General features: G+C 49.2%; 1 protein-coding gene across 12 annotated transcripts in view; it reads left to right on the plus strand.

Annotated features, from left to right (window-relative positions):
• Positions 1–6,851, plus strand: part of LOC147346364 (O-acyltransferase like protein-like) — a 68,233-nt gene extending 61,382 nt beyond the window's left edge. For 6 of the 12 annotated variants that reach the window (XR_015154146.1, XM_086373674.1, XM_086373677.1 and 3 more), the window contains 3 exons: positions 52–238; positions 5,947–6,089; positions 6,397–6,851. Coding sequence is in view for 5 of the 12 variants with exons in the window: in XM_086373674.1 (XP_086229800.1) it covers positions 52–238; positions 5,947–6,089; positions 6,397–6,552 (486 nt within the window). In the remaining 7 variants the exon portion in view is untranslated. Of the gene's footprint in view, positions 1–51; positions 239–5,946; positions 6,090–6,396 lie in introns of those variants that run through there. The other 6 variants (XR_015154148.1, XR_015154150.1, XR_015154145.1 and 3 more) reach the window with 2 other exon arrangements.
• The last annotated feature ends 10,175 nt before the right edge of the window (positions 6,852–17,026 follow it).

Genomic DNA, 17,026 nt, shown 5'->3' on the forward strand with positions numbered 1-17,026 from the left:
CACGCAGCGGGGCCAGGGTGGGCTGTGAGCGGTGCCTCTCCTCTCCCCCAGGGGCAGGCTCTGCTGGGCTGGGGGTGCGCCCTGTCGACCCTCCTGCTAGTGGTCGCCCTGGCCTACATGGTGGATGACGTCTCCCCGACCTCATCCGGCGCCGCGGCCGTCTACCAAGGCCTCCACCGGACCCTGTGGGCGGCGGCCGTGGGCTGGGTCCTGTTCGCGTGCCATGAAGGCTACGGAGGTAGGATGTGGCGTGGTGCTTGCACAGGGCTCCCACGCTGGTCTGTTAAGGGCGACGGTGTGAGAGCATGTGTACACGGACGAGTGCTGACCGATGAGTGACTGACAGGGACTCAGAAACGCCATTTGTCTACATATCTGGGGAAACCCACCCGTATATTCTGGAGAGGGAGGTGGCAACCCGTTCCAGTATTCTTGCCTAGAAAACCCCATGGACGATTTTCCATCCTCAAATCCCAGGAGGAGCCTGGTGGGCTGTAGTCCGTGGGGTTGCAAAGAGTCGGACACGACTGAGCGACTAACACTTTCTTACTTACCCGTATTTTCTGTTTAAGATGTTTATACCGGTTTGTACGTTACATGCAGGTTCTAGAAGAAAAATCGGCAGCCTCTCCCATGAAGCTAGTTTAGAAATTAAAACAGGGACTTCCTGGTGGTCCTGTGGCTAAGACTCCACACTCATAGTTCGGGGATTCGACCCCTGGTTGGGGAACTAGATCCCACGTGCTGAAACTGTGAGCTCATATGCCACAACCGAAAGATCCTGAGTGCTGCAAGTAAGACTTAGTGCAGAAAATCAAATAAATACTTTTTTTTTAAAAAAGAAAATGCTTTGTTTAAAAAAAAAAGAAGAAGAAAGAAATTGAAAGTGAGCAGGTAAGGTAATGTCATGAGGAAGAAAATCCCAGTGCTGGGACGAGAGTACTGGCTACCCCAACCCTCGTCTCTTTTCTGATCATGTGAACTAAAGAGTTACCAACACCCCCTCAGCCCTTTGATAACGGGGACACTCTTTCTGTTGAGCCAGCCTTTCAGAGTAGAACAGAAAGAGAGCTTAAATGGAAAGAAAGGATCTTCTCTAGATTAGAAATGTCTGTTCAGGTCACCTGACTTTTTCCTCCTTTCCTCTCTGTTGGGCACAAGGTACTTGCTAGTGAGCTACTGTTAGTCGCTCAGCCGTGTCCGACTCTGCGACCCCATGGACTGTGGCCCGCTAGGCTCCTCTGTCCCTGGAATTCTCTAGGCCAGAAGACTGGAGTGGGTTTCTGTTCCCCTCTCCGGGGGATCTTCCCGACCCTGGGATCAAACCCGGATCTCCGGCATTGCAGGCAGATTCTTTACTGTGAGCCGCCAGGGAAGCCCACAAGGTGCTTGAGGTGTCAGCAAATGACCAAGAAAGGCTGGCAGGGATCCCCCAGCCGAGGCTCTGAGCTCCCCAGCTGCCTGGACACCCTGAGATGATGGAATTAGAGCCACGTGGAGACACCACACATCTGGGCCCCCTGGGAAATATCAGGATGAGTTTAAAATTTGGCCCGTGAACCCAAACCCGTTAGCCTCCAATGTGGTTGGAACAACCTGATGAAGTGAACATGAGTCCTGCTTACTGAAGGCAAGCTTGTGTCAGGCTTTGCGGAGAAGTTCACCCGTGGCCCCGGGCGGCACTGGCCACTCGGCTACAGGTAGGGCTATAAACAGCCCTGTCTCAGTGAGGAAAATGGAACCTGGAGATGAAGCCGGCTGTGGAGGTCACACAGCTGGAAAGCGAGTCTGGGCCCAGCACGCAGCCGGAAGCCCCCTCTTCATTTCTGCATGCCAGCCCCTCTCCCCACCCAAGGTGTTTGTTCAAATTGTTCCTGCACTTTCATGCATGCAGAATGCCGAGACATCTGTCCTTTAATATTTCAGTGTTAAAAGCTTTCCCTTCTATGGAGAACGATGTTACAGGGGAATCAGGCTGTGTTCTGACTGATGTATTCGCATTTACGGGTTTGGATCGCATGACCTCTATTGATGACAATGACCTGTCGACAATGAACTGTTGGCAGAGTTTCAGAAGATAAACAGCTACTCCCCTTGGCCTGGCCCAGGCCAGCTCTGATGTGCTGGAAAACATCCAGGATTCCTGTCTAATGTGACAGCCCGGTGGGTCAAGAATAATTGGCTAGATTTCTCAGGTGGCTTGCTGGTAAAGAAGAATCCACCTGCCAATGCAGAGGATGTAAGAGACACAGGTTCAGTGCCTGGGTCAGGAAAATCCCTGGGAGAAGGAAATTCACTCCAGTGTTCTTGCCCGGGTCACCCCATGGACGGAGGAGCCTGGCGGGCTACAGTGCAAGGGGTCGCTAAGAGTTGGGAACTACTTAGCGACTAAATAACAAGTGTTTTGTTGTATATATATGTGTGTGTGTGTGTGTGTATGTATATGTATATATATATATATAGAAGCTACATCTTCTTATCCATTCATCTATTTTTGTTTGTTTGCTTGTGAGATCTTAGTTCCCTGCCCAGGAATCAAACCTACACCTTCGGCACAGAGTCCTAACCACTGGGACCGCCAGGGAATTCCCTCCATTTATCTGTTGATAGGCACTGACATTACTTTCATATCTTGGCATGGATTTTTTTTTTTTTTTTACTGACTTAATTCTACAACTATTTTGTTTGTTCACAGGAATAGCTTGGTTCATCATTTGGGACTCACGTGGGGGCAAATGCCCCTTTTGACTATGGTTTCTACTTATTCACTTGATTGCATAAAATACTTAATTGAAAGCTCGCTTTATGCCAACCACTGCTCTAGACGCTGAGGATATCACAATAAATAAGAAAAACCCCTCTCTGTAGGAGATTGCTATGGGGTAGGGGAAGCGAGAGACCAGGAGACTCTAGCAGCCTGAATAATGGTCTCCATCATTAGGTCCGAATTCCTTGGCAACTTGCAGCTGTGGTCAAGGATCTTGAGAAGGGGAGATTATTTTGGATTATTTGGGTGGGTCCTGAAAGCAATCACATGTTTCCCTATAGAGGGAGCAGAGGGAGGTTTTACGCACATACAGAGGAGCTGGTGACATGAAGATCTGGCAGAGAGAGACTTGAAAACGCTGGTGTTGATCGGAGTGCTGTGACTGGAAGCCACGGAATGTCCAGGCACCAGAGCTGGAAGAGACAAGGCATGGATTCTCCTGCAGAGCCTCCAAGGGAATGTGATCCTATCAACACCCTGATCTTGGCCAGTGATGTTGATTTTGGGCCTCTGGTCCCCAGAATGATGGGAGAACAAACTTCTGTTGTTTTAAGCCACCATGTTGGTGTAGGGTGTTACAGCAGCCATAGGAAATGAGCCCAGAGCCACATGAAGCAAATATACTCGTAGTTTATTTCAGATGCAGATAAATATGGTGAGTAAACACAAGCCAGGGGAGTTCCCTGGCCGCCCAGTTAGGACTCCATGCTTTCACTGCCAAGGATACGGGTTTAATCCCTGCTCAGGGAACTAAGATCCTGCAAGCCTTGCATCAAGACCAAAAATTAAAAAAACAAAACCAGGGGTGGGAGGGTAACTGGATTAGGGGTGCGTTTGCAAATACGTGGCACCAAAGCACTCCAGGCAGATGGAACCCTAAGGCAGAGTTCTCCAGTCTGGAACATGCTGAGTGGGTGAGGAGAACAGCAAGAAGACCAGTGAGTCAGGGGTCAAGGATCAAGGCAGGAGAGAGACAGGAGTGAGGACAGAGAAGCAGGCAGGGCTCGGGTCGTGCCGGACCATCAGGGCCTCGGGAAGAACTTGGATTTTATTCTAAATGCCACGTGACATGATCTGGTTTGTGATTTTAACAGATTAGTCTAGATGTTTTCTTTTCTGTGTGTGTGTGTGTGTGTGTGTGTGGCTTGAAACAACAGAAATTGATTTTCTGGTTTTGGAGATGGCTCAGTAAGTGAAAAATCTGCCTGCGATACATGAGACACAGGAGACTCGGGTTCTATCCTGGGTTGGGAAGATCCCCTGGAGGAGGGCAAGGCAATCCACTCCAGTATTCTTGTCTGGAGAATCCCATGGACATAGGAGCCTTGCGGGCTGCAGGCCATGGGGTCACAAAGTCGGACTCGACGAGCGGCTGAGCTTGAGCACTCAGTTCTGGAGGCTAGAAATTCAAGAGCAAGGCGTGGGCAAGGTCCTTCCGGGAGCTCTGAGGGGAACCCGTCCCATCCTCTCCTGGGTCCTCGACAGCCTCGGCGCGTCGCTGTCCCATCTTCACGTGGTCGTCTCCCCGCGTCTCCTCTCCTGGGTCCTCAACAGCCTCGGCGCGTCGCTGTCCCATCTTCACGTGGTCGTCTCCCCGAGTCTCCTCTCCTGGGTCCTCGACAGCCTCGGCGCGTCGCTGTCCCATCCTCACATGGTCGTCTCCCCGCGTCTCCTCTCCTGGGTCCTTGACAGCCTCGGCGCGTCGCTGTCCCCATCTTCACGTGGTCGTCTCCCCGCGTCTCCTCTGTGTCTGTGCCTCCTTTTCTGTTTCAAGGAGAGTCTGGATGCAGAGCCCACCCTGATCTAAGATGACCTCGCCTCTCATTCCTTACCTTATTTACATCATTTCCTTCTCCAGGGCATCTTCCCAACCCAGGGATCAAACCCAGGTCTCCTGCATTGCAGGCAGATTCTTTACCGTTTGAGCCACCAAGGAAGCCCAATTCCCAATTCTGAGGTTCCAGGTGGACACAGCTTTGGGGGGAACATCACCATTTACCCCACTGCAGAGAGCCATTGGTCTTATTCAGCGAGGGAATTTCTCTTTGTTTCTATTTTAATTCCTTTAAATTCAGTAGCCACAAGGGGTCATAGCTATCATATGGGACGGTCCAGTTGTAGAGGATACACCAGGTTGCAGAAGGTGAAGGCTCTGGGCCACACGGTGTTACCGCCCTTGTCCTACAGTCCAGCAGCGTGTGCGCGCCTTGAATCAGAACCCAGGCCAGCCAAGGGACTCTGCACCTTGCTCTATACGCGGAAGGTTTCGTGCTCAGAGGTTGAAACCACACTAAGGAAATGAACTGGCTGTGCACTCAATATTGAGCATCTCTTACTATATGTCTACAATGGGGAGTTGAAGTTAGTTTTGTTTTTGGCTTTGGTTTATCTGTTTTAGTACATTCTCCAGGTGGCCATAGTGGTAAAGAAACTCCCTGCCCATGCAGGAGATGCAAGAGTTAATCCCTGGGTCGGGAAGATCCCCTGGAGAAGGAAATGGCAACCCACTCCAGTGTTCTTGCCTGGAGAATTCCATGGACAGAGGAGCCTGGTGGGCTACAGCCCATGGGGTCTCAAAGAGTCAGACATGAATGAGGCAACTTATTGTTACTGCTAAGTCACTTCAGTCGTGTCCGACTCTGTGTGACCCCATAGACGGCAGCCCACTAGGCTCCTCTGTCCCTGGGATTCTCCAGGCAAGAACACTGGAGTGGGTTGCCATTTCCTTCTCCAATGCATGAAAGTGAAAAGTGAAAGTGAAGTCGCTCAGTCGTGCCCAACTCTTAGCGACCCCATGGACTGTAGCCTACCAGGCTCCTGCGTCCATGGGATTTTCCAGGCAAGAGTACTGGAGTGGGGTGCCATTAGCACACACTTAAAAAGAATATGAAAAAAAAAAAAAGAATATGGACTTCCTTGGTGGTCTGAGGGTTAAGACTCAGCCCTTCCAATGCAGGTGGTGAGAGTCTGATACATCGTCAAGGAACTAAGATCCTATAGGCTGCATGGCACAGCCAAAAAAAAAAACAAAACCCAGAAAATATATAATGAATAAAGACCTTCTTAGAAGAAGGTTCACAGATTCAGGGGCGGGACCCAGAGGGAGTTGCAGTGACCCCCCGCATTCCCAGGCGCAGGAGGGGCTCACCGCTCCAGGATTGGTGTCTGTCCCCCGCCAGGTCTGGTGAACCGGCTGCTCTCCTGCGGCGTCTGGACTCGCCTGGCCAGCATCAGCTACGCTTGCTACCTGGTACATCCCACCCTCATCATCCTCTACAACGGGCTTCAGGAGACGCTGATTCACTACACGGACGTCAACATGGTGAGGCTGCCCCGCCCCCAGCTGGACGCCACGTCACCCTCTGTTCTCTCCTGGAACAGTGCAGACTATTGGCTTCACTAGAAGCTTCTGCTCTGTTTATTTCTCAAAAGCCTATTGTCCTTTGTTTTATTGGAGGGGGGACTTCAGTACAGGGTAGTATCGTTCTTTCCTTCTCTTTATTTTTAATGTTTGCGGCTGTTTGTCTTACAGATCTATTTCATACAGCCAGGATGGGGCCCTTTAGGGTCCACACACAACCGGAATCTCGTAGTAAGACTGTGTCCACCCCGTCCCTCTCTCTCTCTAGTTCTATCTCTTCTCGGGACACTGCTTGCTGACCTTCATCGCCGGGCTGGTCCTGACGCTGTGCGTTGAGAAGCCGTGTCAGAACCTGAAGTGGTGCCTGCTGAGAGCAGTGCCCGCAGGGCCAAGAGCTTCCGGAGCAACCCTGGAGACTGGATGACCCTTTGTGGGAGGCGACGAGCAAAGCCAAGGGTGACTCCGTTTACGTCACAAACGCTTGTGTTTCTTAAACAGGATGTGAATCAGATTTTGTGAATATCTATGGTAGACAAGTTCTCTGTATTTATTATATAAAAGTGTTCTGTGATAATCTGTTTAGTATTTATAGCATGATAACTGGCCCCAATGCAACTTTTTAGCAAAAAAAAAAAAATCTAGATTTTTTTTTGTTTTTTTTTGGGTCTACATGTATTTTCTTTATCACTGATCATTAAAAAGCATCAAATGTAGTGAATTGAATATACCTTTAGGTTAAAATGCTTGCTTTTCTTGGTAAAATCACAGTTCGTCCTCTGCACATCGTAATTGTTTTTGTGTTACTATGATGCCTTCATAGACTCGTAAGTTTATTCTGGATGCTATGATCCACTGTGTACACAATTCATGGGTTTGTCATTATAGGCGTTTGAAGCCTGATTCATTTTATAAGAGGGCATATGCTATGAGTTGAATTGTGGCCCCTGGAAAAGATAAAGGAAGTCCCAATACCCCCGTGCCTTAGCAAGTGACCTTATTTGCGGATCCGGTAATCGAGTTAAAGTGAGATCATGAGAGGGACTTCCCCGGTGGTCCAGTGGGTAAGACCCCACCTTCCAATGCAGGGGGTGCGGGTTCCAGCCCTGCTTGGGAACAACGGTCCCACATGCTGCAGGGTATGGCCAAAATTTTTAAAATAATAATAATAAAATAAAATTAACTACCTTAAGTATGAGACTTCTCAGGTGGCACTTCCCAGGTGGCTCCAGTGTTAATCCACCTGCCAATGCAGGAGACACGGGTTTGATCCCTAGGTCGGGAAGATCCCCTGGAGGAGGGCATGGCAACCCATCCTAGTATTCATGCCTGGAGAATCCCCTTTACAGTGGAGCCTGGCGGGCTACAGTCCATAGGTTTGCAAAGAACTGGACACGACTGAAGCGACTTAGCAGGCACACAGGCACCTTAAATACATCATTGTAAAAACTGAGATCACGGGGGTCGGGGAGTGGCTGGCCCTCACCCAGTGTGACTGGAGTCCTTATGCAAAGGGGAAGTCTGGTCACAGAGACAGACGATGTGAAGACACAAGGGGGCGATGGCCAACCGCAAGCCCAGGAACACCAGGGGCTGCCGGCAACACAGAGACTGGGCGAGGCAGGAAGGCCTCTCCCTGCCGCCTCAGAGGGAGCAGGGCCCTGCCCACACCTTGATTCTGGACGTCCGGCCTCCAGGACAATGGGATGATGCCTGTCGTTCTGAACCGAGGGGGTGGGGATAGAAGCCACATGCGGGGTCTCCTCCTTCTATGTTAGACGCTGTGTTGGGGGGCGTTGTCTGTCGGCTAGGGCTCCTGTAACTGAGAGTCACGAGCTGCCGCAAAGCCCGTGGACAGAGGAGCCTAGCGGGCGGCAGTCCACAGGGCGGCACAGAGTCGGACAGACCGAGGGACTGACGCTTTTTTCACTTTCATCCCTACTTACATGTGTCTAACATTACTTGTAACAGCGCCTTCTGTGTACTTAACAATTGAAGGATTCATTAACACCCACGGGGTGACCAGGAGCTTCTTGGCACAGCATGCCCTTATCTGTCCTTCAAGCAGGTCTGCAAGAAAGAGCACCGCGGCGTGGGGCGGGCTGCAAACCCGGCGTCCTGTGACAACCGACGGCTGGCCTTGTTCGTCCTCAGGAGGCCCTCCCAGCCCCGGCTCCGGAGGTCTGCTCTGCTGGCAGGATCTGACCGAGAGAGGACCCTGACCCACCCGGGTCTGTTCGGTCTGGCCTGAAACAGGCCCCCAGGTGGCTTCCTGGCTGTCTGCAAAGTTCATCGGGTTCCTCGGGTGCCCCCTGGTGGCCGGCTCGGCACCTGCGCCCTGACTTAATTGGGCCTCGCGGGAGATCCTGCGAGGGGCGGCCGTAAAGACGGAAGGAACACGGCCGTCCCCCGGCGGACCCCAGTGGGGACGACTGTTTGGCAGTCTGATCGCCAAGTGCTTCTTTATGAGGCCGAAAACCAGAGGCCCTTGGAAACAGCTTTTCAATTACCAACAGAGACTTCGAATTTTTTTTTTAAATAAGAAAAAATTACTCTCCCTACAATCGCAATTTCACGCAACATAAAGTAGGGATAAAGAAGTCCAATTCTGTTCTGGCTATTGTTCCAACCCACAATTCCCTAGAATTTTACGATTTATGGAATGTGTGGACATTATTCAGATTCTGTCCTTTATGTCCTTGGGAGGGCGACTGAACAACAACAACAAAATAAATTGTAGAAAAGCATATAACATTTATGAGACCATCGGAAACTCGAGCCCTGTCTGGCTATTTGATGATAACAAGGACTTATTAATTTTTTAATCTGATAATGGTATAGTGGTTATGCATTTTTAGAGTTCTTATCTGTTGGAGCGAACTGAAATATTTATGGACAAAATGATATAAAGGTAGTATTTATCTCAAAATAATATCATGAGGAAGTGGGAAAGATGAAACAAGATTGGCCATTTAGTAACAGTTTTTGAAGCTGGTGACAGGTATGTGGAACCTCATTATACTATTTTTGTGTATGTCTGAAGTGGGTGTAGTAACAAACACATTTACAGAGGCAGAAGGATCAGTAAAGTGTCGATTGATAGGCATCTCCTTAGTTCCTGGAATCCGCGTTTCATCCCCACATACCTGCCTGCCGCCCCCTTCTCCTTTAGCCTTTGGTCTTTCCCAGCATCAGGGTCTTTTCCAATGAGTCAGCTCTTCGCATCAGGTGGCCAAAGTACTGGAGTTTTAGCTTCACCATCAGTCCTTCCAATGAATATTCAGGGTTGATTAATCAGCTATACACCAATATAATACAAAAAGTTAAAAAAAAAAACAAAACTCCCACATTATTCCTGAAGATGCCACAGTCAAAACATTTCTACTCCTGAAAATGCCTGTGGGTTATATTTCAGTTTCCCCTTACACCTGCTGTGCTGTATCATTGATAATCTCTAAGTTGTATGCAGCCAAGGAGAAAGCCATTTAGGTGAGGAATAGGAATACTTAGTAAAATCACAACAGTATTCATCTTTAAAAAAATAGGTCACATCAGCAATCTAGGGTCCCTGCCAATGACTCTATAGAAATTCTGCCCTAAGTGCCTCCCGGCCGGCTTCAGTCCAGGAGCGTCTGGAGAAAGCTGGGGCTCCAGGTGCCTTTGCTAACGAGCTGGCTCTCCTGTGCCCCCGCCACCCACCGTGGTCAGTGCTCCTGAGGGCAGCTCGCCAGGGCCTGGCCTCCCGTGCCCGCCGATGCCCACGCCTCCGCCCCCAGCAGCCCGCCTTCCCCGTGGCTCATCTGCACAGCGTGCGCGCAGGGCGGGCTCAGGGCTCCGGCTGCTGGGTCCATTCCGAGCATGAACGGTGCCCCCTGACCCCCTCACCCCTACTCGGGCCACCCGTGCTTTCTCCCTCAGCCGTCAACGCCGGGCGCTCGTCGTGTGTTCATGGAAACCTCTCTTGCGGGTTTTCCTCTTTCTAAGAGAAGTCTGTCTCCCGTGGATGCCCTGAGTGCAGGGGTGCTGGTGCGGGGCGCCCTGCGTGGCATCGCTTCCTCTCCCCATCTGTCTTGTTCACTGGTGCGTCCCTCCTCACCACCGTGACCGCCACACAGTTGGTGGTAAATAAATGTCAGTTAATACACGGATGGAATCAACCCTTTCTCGTTTAGGTGAGGTTGTGTTCTGTTTCTCAGGAGGCTTCTGGTACAGAGAGCCAGGCTTTGTCAGCTAGGTTTCAGATATGTTGAATTTTCTAAGAATCCTCCCCTCAAATGACCGAACCAGACCCCTTCCAGTGAAGCTCAAAGTTGAGAAGCCCCAGGGCATCTGAAGGGTCCAGAAGCCTTTAGAACTTTAATCCCTCACCCCCAAGGGGAATTTAAATCAACCCTGTGCTGATATAGGCTGAGAAGCACCCACTTTTGAGAAACCACCCAACACTTGTGTCCCTTCCTCTTTTGCTAAACAAACTCTGAGTTTTTCCGGTATCAGTGTGCCCGGACAGAGGGAAAGACGTGTATAAGACGGTTTCATCCACTGTGTGCTGATGGTTGGTCCAAAGGTTCTGGACGGACTTCACGCTTTAGACGTCGTCCCCCGGCCAGCTCGCTCCTTTCGGCTAGCGCTGCTCTGCCGTGTGCATCTGCGCCTCGAACGTCTCTCCCCGCCAGCTGGTGGGCAGGTATTTGGCTTGTTTTCCGCTTTCCCTTGTGGCACACATGGTTGTAACCAACTCCTTGTGCGTGCTTCCTCATAGGAATGCGTGCCGTCTCCAGAGTGTGTAGTCAGGAGAGGCGTCGCAGGGTTACAGGGTGTATGTATATTCAACCTGAGCTTCCCTGGTGGCTCACATGGCAAAGAATCCGCCTGCAACGCAGGAGACACGGGTTCAGTCTCTGGGTTGGGAAGATCCCCTGCAGAAGGGAACGGCAGCCCACTCTAGTAGTCTGGCCTGGAGAATCTCCACGGACAGAGGAGCCTGGCGGGCTACAGTCTGTGGGGTTGCAAAGAATCAGACATGACTGAGCAAGTAACACCTTCACTTTAATATTCAACCTTTCTTGATAATGAAACACAATTTCCTAAAGTGATTTTCCAAATATACACCTCCACTAGGGGTAACAGGGGATAGATACTATAATTCCAGATCCTCCCCTTGGCACTGTTGACTTGCTATTAATCATTGACTGTTAAATCCTGGACGAGAGTACGGGAGCATCTCATCAATTCACTTTGCATATCCCTGTGTATCAATGGGGGTGAGTATTCTCAGTGTGTGCTTTGGCCATTGAGAGTTTCTCTTTTCTGGGCTGATTGCCTGTCATCTGCTCATTCTTCTATGGGATGTGTGTCTTTTTATTATTGCTTCTAAGGTGTCCTTTATGTAATCTGAAGACTAATCCTTTTCAACTGTGTTGCAAATATGTTCTCCCGTGCTACGTCGCTTCAGTTGCATCCAACTCTTTGCAACCCTATGGACCGTGGCCCTCCAGGCTCCTCTGTCCGTGGGGTTCTCCAGACAAGAACACTGGTGTGGGTTTCTGTGTCCTGCTCCAGGCTGTGGAAACTTCATCTATGATGTGAATGCTTTACTTTTAACACAGACAACATTATCAGTCCTTTCCTTTTGGGTTGCCCTTTTTGCCTCTTGTTCATAAAATCCATAGCAACATTCTTTTGCATTTTCTCCATGGGGGGAGAAAAGCTCCCATGTAAGTTCCTAACCTCATGCTGTGAATCCTTTGAGTTCTTTGTAAGCTGCATTTGTAAGGTTAGAGCAGGGGAGGGGGTGATTTTGCCTCTCCAGGAAAAGATTTGGTAACGTCTGCAGACATTTTTGTTGTTTTTTAGTGGGCAGAAGGCATGGGATGCTGCCAAGCAGGGGGCTGGGGGAGGGGTGGATTGGGAGTTTGGGATTAGCAGATGCGAACTATTGTACTTATATATGTGATGGTTAAAGAACAAGGTCCTACTGTGTAGCATAAGGAACCATATTCAACATTCTGCGATAAACCATAAAGGAAAATAATTTTAAAAGGATGTATATAAATATATAACTGAATCACTTTGCTGTACAGCAGAAACTAACACAACCTTGTAAATCAACTCTTGTCGTCCAGTGGCTGAGTACTGTCCGAGCCTCTGCGACCCCATGGACTGCCGAGCGCCAGGCTTCCTGTCCTTCACCACCTCCCTGAGTTTGCTCAGACTTGTGTCCATTGAGTGGGTGAGACCATGCAACCCTCTCGTCCTCTGTCATGATGCTGTCTCCCGGGATGGCAAAGAGGGTGCCTTAGGGCTCAACCCACGCTGTTCTTGGATGGGATTTTTGCCCACTGGAACGTTGGGGCTGTGCTAACCTGGCAGATGGGTCTCCTGAAGTGTAAAGCTCTACCTTGTTGCTGGAGGGCTTCTGCTCCTCAGAAGAGGTTATCCTTGGGGCCAGGTACTAGGGAAGAGGAAGTCCGAAGACTGGAGAATCGAACCAAGAGGCGAGCGTATAGTTGAGAGAGACCTCGAATACTCTCCCTTGCTCAAGGCTGTATTGTCACAAAGTTTAGTGAAGGTAAGTTACCTGGCCGTTTTGATAAAAGTCAGGTTCCTGATTCCTGCTTGTTCACAACAGAAGCAGGTGATTCCGATGACCGCACTTGAAGAAACACTGATATTGACACGGAGCGGGAGGATGTTCCAAAAAACGCTACCAGGAGTCCAGGACGTTAGAGGAATGCTCACCACAGGGAGAGGGGTGAGGAGGAGGCTGCCACCCACGGTGCCTCTGCCAACGGTGCCCCTTACCATAGCAACAGGAGCCAAAGCTAGAGGCCTGCCTTGCTTCCACTTCTTTCTCCAGAAACTCAGTGCACGCGCACAGCAAGGTCATCAACAAGGTGACCCGTTGGCTGCAGAGGGGGAGACCGGCTGACATGCAGAGTACCAGCCATCTTGCTCACCTGGTTGGTAAGGGCCTCGTACACAGTGGTGGTCTTCGGTGACAGTCACAGGGGGTACAGTCATTGTCGCGCTTGGGGCTCCCTTCCAGAGTATTTTACGGGTAACCTTGCCCCAGACCGCGGCAACTCTTCCGGCACTCTCGCTCCTTCCGAGTGCTCAATCATCCAGCCAAATGGTTAGTTGCTGCGTAGGGATTACCGAAGAACCCAGTCCCTGAGGATCTCTCCTTTCAGGAACGCACAGTTCCGCTCACTGCAAGGATTTCTCTGTCCTGCGTGGGGCCATCGCACCTATCAGTCCTCTGCGTCCTGCGTGGGGCCATCGCACCGTATCGGTCCTCTGCCTGCTTTCAGGATCATCCTGTCCTTCTTAGTCCTCTGGTCCCAGGGCAGCCCCTGTGAACAGCCATGGTTGCGAAGCTGCCCTGGAGAACCAAGCAGGTCCAAGGGATTTTTCCGGCAAATACAAGAGGAGCAGCGGAATTTTAAAAAGATATGTATTTATTTGGCGTGCTGGGTCTTGGTGGCGGCACGTGGGATCTTCAGTCTTTGCTGTGGGACCCAGTTCCCCGTCCAGGGCCTGAACCCAGGCCACCTGCGCTGGGAGTGCGGAGTCCCAGCCCCCGACCACCAGGGAAGTCTCCCAGCAGAATTTTTGTGTTTACCTCACCTCTGCCTTCCAAATCTCTCCTCGAATATCAAATCCGTGCCCAGGACACGTGTCTACACCGAGCTTCGAGAATAACCCTGTACTCCCACGGCGCCTCCATGTCAGTGATCCTTAAACTTCTGATCTCATGATCTCTTAACACCTTCAAAATTATTTGGGACCCATAGAGCCTTTGTTTATGATGAGGGTTATACGTACTGATATTATTGCTTTAGAGGCTGAAACTGAAAAAGAAATAGTATTGATTTAAATACAACGAAAAATTTATTACATGCTAACATGTTTTTATGAAAAGGTGCCTATATTTTCAAGACCAGAATTAATGAGAATGCCACTGTGTCAGTTTTACAAATCTCTGTAATTTCCAGTTTAACAGAAGACACATCTGCTTCTACTGCTTTCAGTTGCAATATCACACATAGTGTAGATTCTGGAAAATTCCAGTGTATACTCATGAGGGAATGGGGTGATAAAAAAGGAAATAATATCCTAGTATTATTATGCAAAAAGTTTTGATCTTGTGGATCCCCTGGAAGGCTGTTAGGGACTCCAGGTTGTGGGGGGACAGGTGGGCACCAAGGTCATATTTTGAGAAATATTGCTCCAAAATAATATGCAAATTAAAGCCATAAATGACTCTGGTCATAAATGTGCTTACTCACTCAGTCATATCCTACTCTCTGCAACCCCATGGACTGTAGCCCACCAGGCTCCTCTGTCCATGGGATTCTCCAGGCAAGAATACTGGAGTGGGTTGCCATGCCCTCCTCCAGGGGATCTTCCCAACCCAGAGATTGAACCCAGGTCTCCTACATAGAAGGGGGATTCTTTACTGTCTGAGACAAATATATCCTGCTTAACAGAGGATCTCTGTGATAAAGCCTAACACAACACCTACCGAGCAGGAATTTATAATTTGCAAAAATGAAGGACATGGTAAGACACGTGTATATAATCATATACATACAGCAGTATACATATGCAATCATATATATGTATATACATGACACAACAGACATATATATTCATATATGTAAACATGTTTTCTTTCTTTCCAAATTTTCTCTTAAGTCCAGAAAGATCACTGTTACCTGCTTTGATGCTTTCTCTTACTTCCTCTGTTCACAAAACATTATGAAACAACCACCACAGCAGCAGCGTCATCCCTGTGCACCCATGTCATGGCAGACTTTCATCATCTTTCCTCGGTTAGGGGGGAGAAGTCCATTCCTGGGCTCTGTCTGCTTCCTTTGATTTAAAGAAATAGTTGTGCAGAATTCAGAGCAAGTTTTAGTTGCAAGTATTCAAGTGGCCACAAGAGGGCAGCACCTGAGAGACCAGGGCAGGGCCCCCTTGCGTTTTATTTTTAACTTTCTGTGGCACAATTTGTTTTTAATTGGGGGATAATTACTTTACAATATTGCCTTGGTTTCTGCCATACACGAGCATGAATCAGAATAAGTAAATATATGTCCCCCTCCTTCTGGAACCTTCCTCCCACCTCCCACCCCATCCCACTCCTCCAGGATGTCAAGGACACTGGTTTGATCTCTATGGGTCCCATACACCAAACTCCCACGGGCTGGTTTACATAAGTGATGTGTATGTCTCACTGCTTCTCTCTCAGGCTGTCCCACCCTCTGCTTCCCGTGTCCACAAGTCTGTCCCATGTCTGCGTCCCCACGGCTGCCCTGCGAATAGGCTCATCAGTACCATCTCTCCAGATCCCATACGTACGCGCTCAGCTCAGTCCAGGCGCTCAGTCGTGTCCGACTCTTTGCGACCCCAAGAACTGCAGCACGCCAGGCCTTCTGTCCATCACTGACTCCCAGAGTTCACTCAAACTCATGTCCATCCAGTCGGTGATGCCATCCAGCCATCTCATCCTCTGTCGTCCCCTTCTCCTCCTGCCCCCAATCCCTCCCAGCATCAGTCTTTTCCAATGAGTCAACTCTTCTCGTGAGGTGGCCAAAGTACTGGAGTTTCAGCTTTAGCATCAGTCCTTCCAGTGAACACCCAGGACTGATCTCCTTTAGAATGGACTGGTTGGATCTCCTTGGAGTCCAAGGGGCTCTAGAGTCTTTTCCAACACCACAGTTCAAAAGCATCAATTTTTCAGCACTCAGCTTTCTTCACAGTCCAACTCTCACATCCATACATGACCACTGGAAAAACCATAGCCTTGACTAGATGGACCTTTGTTGGCAAAGTTATATCTCTGCTTTTTAATATGCTATCTAGGTTGGTCATAACTTTCCTTCCAAGGAGTAAGCATCTTTTAATTTCATGGCTGCAATCACCATCTGCAGTGGTTTTGGAGCCCAAAAAAATAAAGTCTGACACTGTTTCCACTGTTTCCCCATCCATTTCCCATGAAGTGATGGGACCAGATGCCATGATCTTCATTTTCTGAATGTTGAGCTTTAAGCCAACTTTTTCACTCTCCTCTTTCACTTTCATCAAGAGGCTTTTGAGTTCCTCTTCACTTTCTGCCATAAGGGTGGTGTCATCTGCATATCTGAGGTGATTGATATTTCTCCCGGCAATCTTGATTCCAGCTTGTGCTTCTTCCAGCCCAGCATTTCTCATGATGTACTCTGCATACAAGTTAAATAAGTAGGGTGACAATATACAGCCTTGACGTACTCCTTTTCCTATTTGGAACCAGTCTGTTCCATGTCCAGTTCTAACTGTTGCTTCCTGACCTGCATACAGGTTTCTCAAGAGGCAGGTCAGGTGGTCTGGTATTCCCATTTCTTGAAGAATTTTCCAGAGTTGATTGTGATCCACACAGTCAAAGGCTTTGGCATAGTCAATAAAGCAGAAGTAGATGTTTCTCTGGAACTGTCTTCCTTTTTACATGATCCAGCGGATGTTGGCAATTTGATTTCTGGTTCCTCTGCCTTTTCTAAACCCAGCTTGAACATCTGGAAGTTCATGGTTCACATATTGCTGAAGCCTGGGTTGGAGAATTTTGAGCATTACTTTACTAGCATGTGAGATGAGTGCAATTGTGCGGTAGTTTGAACATTCTTTGGCATTGCCTTTCTTTGGGACTGGAATGAAAACTGACCTTTTCCAGTCCTGTGGCCACTGCTAAGTTTTCCAAATTTGCTGGCATATTGAGTGCAGCACTTTCACAGCATCATCTTCCAGGATTTGAAATAGTTCAACTGGAATTCCATCACCTCCATTAGCTCTGTTCATAGTGATGCTTTCTAAGGCCCACTTGACTTCACATTCCAGGATGTCAGGCTCTAGGTGAGTGATCACAC

Source organism: Bos grunniens, chromosome 24, assembly GCF_055505025.1.
Source record: "Bos grunniens cultivar Pamir isolate PY7600 chromosome 24, Bosgru_T2T1.0, whole genome shotgun sequence".
NCBI classification, from domain to species: domain Eukaryota; kingdom Metazoa; phylum Chordata; class Mammalia; order Artiodactyla; family Bovidae; genus Bos; species Bos grunniens.